General features: G+C 40.5%; 1 protein-coding gene across 12 annotated transcripts in view; it reads right to left on the bottom strand.

The window, feature by feature from the left end:
• Positions 1-304: 304 nt before the first annotated feature.
• Positions 305-8,053, bottom strand: part of TACC1 (transforming acidic coiled-coil containing protein 1) — a 112,088-nt gene continuing 104,339 nt past the window's right edge. For all 12 annotated transcript variants that reach the window (XM_059384305.1, XM_059384297.1, XM_059384302.1 and 9 more), the window contains 4 exons: positions 6,954-7,114; positions 5,836-5,942; positions 3,184-3,304; positions 305-2,102 (listed from right to left, as the gene is read on the bottom strand). In XM_059384305.1, coding sequence (XP_059240288.1) covers positions 2,034-2,102; positions 3,184-3,304; positions 5,836-5,942; positions 6,954-7,114 — 458 coding nt within the window. In that variant the 3' untranslated portion in view covers positions 305-2,033. The remainder of the gene's footprint in view (positions 2,103-3,183; positions 3,305-5,835; positions 5,943-6,953; positions 7,115-8,053) is intronic.

The raw sequence follows: 8,053 nt of genomic DNA, 5'->3' as shown, positions 1-8,053 counted from the left end.
CCTAAATGGAGGACGATGGATTTAGAATGGAGACCACTCTAAAAGCCTTTCATGCTTAAAACAGATCAATATAAAACAAATAAACATGGATATCTCAGCAAAACACAGCAGCAAAAAGGTTTGGCAACACTTCTTTCTGCAAAATGCAAAGTGAATTTCCCTAGTAGTGGAGGACTGAGAGACATCAGTTCCACCAACTGGAGACACTCGTACATCGCGGATACTGTGACTCCAGTATCACACTCACACTGAAGCACAGTGACTGCTTTCAACGCCCAAATGATTGTCAAGTCATTTCTCCAACTACAGATCATTTCAGTTGTTCTTTTTTTGTACAAAATATTAAGACAGTAGGCTTTAAAATACAGCCTAAGCACCAATTACGATAAATGCATATTGGCAAGACGTGACTTCTAGCTTTAAAAGACATTATGGACCTCCCTGGGGCTAACGATTGCACCCATGTGAATAGTACACTGCTAAAGAAAAATGCATTTTTCAAGATCTATAGAGGTTCTCCACTAGGCACAATTCATTGCTGAAGTTGGATCATGCAAGAGTTTTTACAAGAAAGGTACGAAAACTTACATGTACTGAATATAGTGCATATCACCATGAAGACTTTCAGGGTGTAAGATTAAGACAAAAGAGTGCTTTCAAACACTGCATGGATTTGGTTCTGCCTACCAAATGGAAGGGAGTTCACTGGTGTTACATGGAAAATGTCCGTCTTAGGGCTAACAGTCCCATCACCCTGACCCATGTCCAGGAAGAACTTGAGGAATTTGGTCTTGTGACTATGGTTTTGTTCCCTGCGCTCCTCTCCTCCAGGATCCAAACGCTCTTTGTTTAACAATATTCAAAATGTGCTGATTTTTGGAGTGGCTCACAGGATTTTTATAGCCCATTTTATTAAACACTCTATTAAGTTTGAAAGGATTTTTTGCCTTTAAAAAAAAAAAACTGAAGAACAATGCATCGCACTTATAAAAACTCAACTGTTTCCTCACCTAACAATCACTAGTAGGGTTACAATTACCTTCTAACTCAATGAGATCACCTAAGCCTTTTACAAGTAGATTTTCTTTGCATATTTCACATAGAAAGATGGTGAAGAGTCAATGCTGATTTTGTAGCAACAAACAGAAGCAGAGGAGACAGAATGGCTCTGGGACAGACTTGCCAAACCTTGGCTTAGAGGGAGTCCCACCAGCGCTGCCCTTCGTGCAGTCTGGGACTGACCCCAAAGGGGCCACACATGTCAGGGCTGAGGAGTGTCCAAATACCAGGGCAACGAAACACTGTGGCAAAAAGTCTTCCCCAGATGTAAAACCCGAGTCTGGGGTCTTCGCACCTTCAATTCCCCAAATTCTGAGGTTGGCATTCTGGGCCACGACTCTATTTCAAAACAGGGTTTTACATCTATGGAAATACACTCTTGTGTGGAGAAGCTCTTATTTGACTCTGCTTCAGAGGAAAAAACAGCAGCATATATATAAGCATATATGTGTGTGTGTATGTGTGTGTAGAAACAGGTACTAGTCCCTTCTTGTTTATAAACTAGAAGTAACAATAGGCCAAATTATTTCCTCCCTCAAATAAAACTACCAATGCTGAATGCTAAATTTAAAAGATGAAATAAATAGGTCACCAAAAAATTCAGACAGCTGGTGGACAGAAGATGATCCCAAACAGGAGCCACAAAATCCCAAATTTAACGTGCTTGGAAAAGAAAAGACGACTTTTAAAAATGGACTAAAGATAGAGAAATCACGACCCCAACCTTAGCAGCCTGACCAAACCTGTCAGCGGACAATGCTCAGACGCTATTCCTCCCGGGACTGTGCGATGCTCTAGGGCTCCTTCCAGGGCTGTTGTGTTGGCAGCAAAGCGGGACAGGCAGCAGTAGGCATGTGCTTTTTAAAGTTTTTTTTTTTTTCTCTGCAAAGGGACAATTATTCCTGGATAAGGCAAGATAACTGTGGTTAATAGAAAAGCAGCCAAATGCAGATCTGCTGAGCTAACGAGGGAACTCAGTCTGTCTTCCCCAGCTTTGCAATCAGCTCATCGCAGATTTTCGTTAGTTCCTCGATTTCTTGGTTCTGAAAGACAAACAACATGGTTATGTCGGCCACTCCACATCCTGAGATCAAGGCAATGACAACTAGTCCCAAGACTGGCTACGTTCTGCCTAGACATCCTAGCTCGGTGGTTCGTAACATTTCTACATCAGAGACCCTTTAAAGAAAGGGACCCTTCTCCCCTGAAAAATGTTCATGAGTTCACAACGTCATGCTTCAGTTGAGCAGGGGATGAGGGTAACCACTGGCCCTCTGCAGCTTGCCCAGGAACCTCTTAGTTCTCAAATTTTCTTGTTATCACAGGAATCATCTGTGATATTTGTTACAAACACAGGTACCTGGGACCTCACTCAGCCCATCAGCACCTCCAGGGACCTGGGATTCTGGAGTCTGACTATGCCAAGGAACAACGTCTAGGGGTTAGCAGACCCCATGATAGAAACCCTTGCTTCAGCTAAATAGATGCCATAGGCATGAGCACATAATTGAAGATACAGTAAGAAAAACACCAGAGGCACACAAAAAAATGAAGTCTAAGAATCAATGAATAGTGAGAAATAGGGACCTGATTTTTATCTGCCTGCAGCAGAATTTCTCAACCACGGACGGCACTGCTGACATTTTGGACTGGGTCAGTGTTTGTAGTAGGGACTGTCCTCTGCATTGTTACATGTTGAGGGGCGCCAGCTGTGACAACTTAACATGCCTCTAGATGCCACCAGTGTCCCCAGGAGGGTAAAACTGCAGTGAAGGGGCAAGATGCCTTCATGTATTATGCAAAAAAAAAAAAAAAAAAAAAAAAAAAGGAAAGAAAGAAAGAAGAAAAGATAGCCCCAGAGCCTAAGAAGTGTCTGGTCCCCTAAACTTTAGTTAATGCAATTTCCTCTCTGCATCCGTCCTGGGGATGTTTCCGACTCATATGCTTGGGAATTAACGGTCTCCTTGTTTGTGTCCACCTGAATCAGTTCCCAGGGGAGCTGGATCAAAGTGTCTGGGCAAAAAGACAAGGCTTCTCTTTCATCCAAATCCACTACAAGCTAACCTCTGCCAATAAGGAAAACCAAGTGTCTCTCTGGTTGTCCCACCACACTCCTCTGCGTACCTTCTGCTGAAGGGCTCTTTCCAGGGACTCCACCTTCATCTGCTCCTTCCGGAGTCCGGCATGGAGAGCTGCACTCTCAGCCTTTGCTTTTGTTCGAACCTGAGCAATCTCTTCATTGGCTCTGTTTGTGGCGTTTTGTTTGCAGAATAAAGGGACAAGAAGCACCTGGTTAGTCATCGGCCAGAGCTAAGGAGTCAAGATGCTAACCACTGACATTTGTGAGACACAGACTAAAAGAAATGACAACACAAGGGAAACATCGGTGACTTACACCATTCAATTTAAATTTATAAATATTCAATTGACACACAACTGCTAAGGACATTTCCAAGGTGCAAACCAGTGGTGGAATTAATCTGATAGGTCATAGTGAGTTCAAAATTTATGTCATTAGAAAATGGAATCATGTGACAGTTTCTACAGCAATCTTAGATTTTTTTTTTTTTAACTTAGGACAATAGCAGGCAGGGTCATCTGTGGGACTGTCACAGCTAGAGAGTCAGGACACTAACCACTGTCATCTATGACGCTAGAACTTAAAATAACTTCATTAATGAGATACAAAAGAAATTTAAAAAACTATATGTCAATTGATAAATAGCCAATTAATTGACGACAGGATGCTAAGAATGCTTTCATCAGAAGCATGAAAATTTAAATGATAAACTTTTAAATTTATCAGCTTGGCAAATATTAACCAGGATGATCTTATTCTGTGATGGCCAAGGTGCCAGAAAACAGACTCACCAGCTGCTGGGGGAAACGAAAGCTGGTGCTGTCTTTGTGGAGGGGGATATGGTTGCAACTATTGTAATTTAAAATGCATACATCTTCTGACCCAGCAATTCCCTTGAAGTAACATATCCACAGCAATACTCCCACTCTGCACAATTGTGTACACAAGGATATGGACATTCCATTGTTTGCAATGGAAAAAGGTGTGAAACTATCTAAACGCCCATCGGTAAAGGAATGGGATAATCCTACAACCTAATAAAAATAACTAGATGGAACTACATGTTTTGAGATAGAAAATGGTCATGATATACTATTAAGTGAAAAAGGAAATTTGTATTTTATGACTCCGATATTATGAAAAAAAAAGTCTAAAGCCATTTTGGGTAGTATTTGAAAAGGCACAAAGAAAAAACTGGAAGAACACATTATAAACCTTTGGTAGCAGCACCTCTGGGAGCAAGAAGGAAAGAAGGGAATTTGAAATGATTTACAAACATGAAGAGGGAGAGGAAAATGTACAAGTAGGTATTACTTTTTAGCTAAAAAATAAAGTTGGAAGCATTCTTGAGACTATTCCTCAGGACAAATTCCAAATGTGCTGGACTTAAGGGTTAAAAAAAATAAATGAAGTCATAAAAGTGTTAGAAGGAAAACATGGGAGTATATTTCATATTCAGCCCAGAGAAGATCTTTGTTACCACAACAGAAAATCCTGAGTAAAAGAAATAACTGACAAATTTCACTACAGAAAAATAAATTCCTGCACATCAAAAAACACTAGAAGGCAAGAAGACAAATTAGAAAAATCATTTACAACTCATATCACAAAGGGCTGGCCTCTTTAGTGCATAAATGTAACTATATATATATATATATATATAAAAACTGACAATAGAAAACTGGGCAAAGAATAGAATCATTCACGGTAAGGCTAGTATAGGTATAGAAAGTTGCTAAAATATGTTCAATTTTATTCCACAATCAAAACTACATTGAATAAAATAAATGCTCTATTTGCTTATCAAAAAAAGAAACCCCCAACTAAACTGAAATACCACCTTTATCAATTGGATTTGCAGAAAACAAAAAATTTGGTCTGCTGGCTAAGCCGTAGGGGGAAGAGAAGCTTTCGTACTTCACATAGGGATAAACTGATAAATGTCGAATGAGGGCAATTTGACAACACTTATCATAATTACAAATTTGTATTATTCTTTGGCCCAGTAATTCCTTTTCCAGCATACAGAAAGCTCACCAAATGCATGCCAAATGATAATAATCCAAGGTTCCTTATAGCAGCCCTGTTTGTAGTGGCTGGGAAATAACTTGAGTGTCCCATAGGAGAGGGGTTTGGTTAAAGAAATGACACATTTCAACACTGGCACACCATACGGCTGTTAAGAAAAATATGGAAGCTCTTCATGGATTGCTATGGAAGGATTTCCAAAATGCACTGCTAAATGAAAAAAAGCAAAGTATGCTGTCATTTGTATAGCAAAGGGAGAGTCTTACCACAGTAAAAAAAAAAAAAAAAAATGGTAATCACATGGTGTGTTGGAGGTGTTAGTTAAGGCCACTGTTGTGCGATATACAGAGCAAATCAACAGGTTGTACACCTTAAACTTGCACAACCATTTATGTTCATTATACCTCCATAAAGCTGGAGGAGGGGAGGCCAGAGGAAAAGGGATGGGGAGAGAGAGATAAAGTGTACCTTTTTATTCTTTTTAATGTTTGAAGCATGTGAAGATTCTACCTATTCAAAAAATTAAATAATAAAAGGCATGCACGCACACACACACACACACACCAATGCAACCTGGAGTTGCCAAACAAGGTTGAGGGCTTTTTGGGCCTTTTTCAGTCTTCCCACCACACCATGAACCGTGAAACAGATTTACTGCAAGCTCTCACTTGTCTAGTTTTTCTTCTGCGTGGATCTTCAGAGCCTGGTATCGCTGTTCCTCTTGTTTAACTCTGGCTAAGTAATCCTGAGCACATTTTTTCAAGGCTTCTTCATTCTGTTCCAAAGTGACAATTTAAAATAAAAGGAACTGGTCATTTTATTTTTCTCCCCCTAGTGACAAATCATGTACCCGAGTTTTTTTAAAAACAGGAAAAGCTAATTAATTCAGATGCCTTTAGGTTATATTCCACGATAATTCAAAACAGGCACAACTAATTCTTACTGAAGAAATTCTAGATAATTTCTTCATGTATAAATTTTCAAAACATAGTAAGTTTCAGTTATATCAATACACCCGGTTTAGGGAGGCCGTCATTCAAAAGTAAATGGCAGGGGTGCCTGGCTGGCTTAGTCAGTAGACCACGTGACTCTTGACCTTGGGGTTGTGAATTCAAGCCCCATGTTGGCTATAGAGATTACTTAAAAAATAAATCTTATAAAAAGAAAGAGCTCAAAAGTGAATGTCAATCTCAGTCCCCTTTTAGGTAAGTTGGCCATTTTCATTTTTATTTTACTATGAAAAAAAAAAAGAATGTTCACTGCTACAAATGTGTCTTATTGATGGCATGCAAATAAGGTGAATCAATACGCCCACTTACATGTAAATTTAAAGGAGCCTCGTTAGCGCAGTAGGTAGCGCATCAGTCTCATACATGTAAATTTAAAACATAATACTTATTTTCCTCTAGAATATGTAGCCCGAATTTTTCAGTGCAAATATTCCCTTTTCTTATTTAAATTAAATTGGTAAATTATCAAAACAATTTCTAGAATTCTCCTAAGGTCTGAGGGTTCCACTTCTACTACACTCCATGCCACACTCTGGCTGTGGCCTAACCCAGGAGGGGAATGACCAAGACAGGCCACTTGGTGGGCCAGATGCCTGAACCACCACAGAAAGAAAAGGGGACAGAAAAACCAGCCTTCCCTGGAACAGAAGATACAAGGCCAATGAAATACAGACCCCAATCCCCTATAGGCTAGCCACACGTTTGGCATGTATGTTTAAAGTTCCATTACTGAGAAAATACACTACTAAGGAGGCAAGAGGAAAAGGACATGCTACCTTCTTGAACCCTTCCAGAACACCTTTCAGGTTCTCGTATCTCCTGAAGAGATCAGAAAGGGACCTTTCCACAGAGTTAAGGTCAGCCAGGGCCTGCTCCTTCTCCATGGTCAGTTGCTGGAAGCTTTTCTGAGAGGTCATAGTTGTCCTCTGCTCATCTTCTGTGAACCACAATCAAAGGTAAAGGCAGATTCACACAACAGATGGTTATCAGCTGCTCTCTGTGAGCTAAGCCATATTCTTGGTCGGGGGACTCAACAGTGGACATAACAAAGTTCCTCTCAAGGACTTACGTTAGTGGCAGATTCAGATCATGACAAGTGATGGGGGAAAACCAAAGCAGAAAAAGAGAGGTGGGGTTTCTTTTTCAAATAGAGTGCCTCTCTCAGAGGAAGGATTTGAACAGGGACGCAAAGAAGTTGAGGGTGGGAGCCATGCAGCTACCCAGGAGGAGAATATCCCAGCAGGGGAACAGGGCTGGCAAAGGCCATATGCTGGGGAGGCAAGATGTGATATGGACTGTAGAAAGTATGATTTCAGTGCTAAAGTAGAGAAAGATTGAGGTAGTCAGTCAGTCCTGACAATACTGGCTGCAGAGTTTTCTCTAAATTCAATGCAGGAGCACCGACCATCATCATTTTGTAAAAGGTATCAGTGCGTTAGATAGAGGGAAAAAGTACAACTTGCAGCAGAGTAAGGACTGCACCCAAATGAAGACCCTGTCCAGGAGTACTGTGATGTGGGTTGGCGATCAACCTCCTGGGGGCCAGGTAGAGGGGTTTTTACAAAATTCAAGCATTCGCTAGTCTCTACAATGAACCTAACGACGGCTGACGCTCATTACTTGTGGACTGTGTTTTTGTGAATTCATCTACTTGCTACAACTTATATGTAAACCCAAAACCAGTCCTTCTGCTACATTTCTGGTCATGCGCAAAGGGGCAGAAAATGTCAAGTCACTTGACATGCACATTCTCGTCTAAGGCTAAACTGGCTGACATGCTGTATCCTTGTTTCATACTGTAACAAGTGTCCTTTTCAGGCTATTTAGTATCATGATTTTGTATTTTTGTGCTTCCTGTGGGTGATTTTGTTGCCTA

Source organism: Mustela nigripes, chromosome 18 (assembly GCF_022355385.1).
Source record: "Mustela nigripes isolate SB6536 chromosome 18, MUSNIG.SB6536, whole genome shotgun sequence".
Classification (NCBI taxonomy): Eukaryota; Metazoa; Chordata; class Mammalia; order Carnivora; family Mustelidae; genus Mustela; species Mustela nigripes.
Note: the sequence above shows the minus strand (reverse complement) of the source record. Positions and strands in the feature narration are given on the sequence as shown.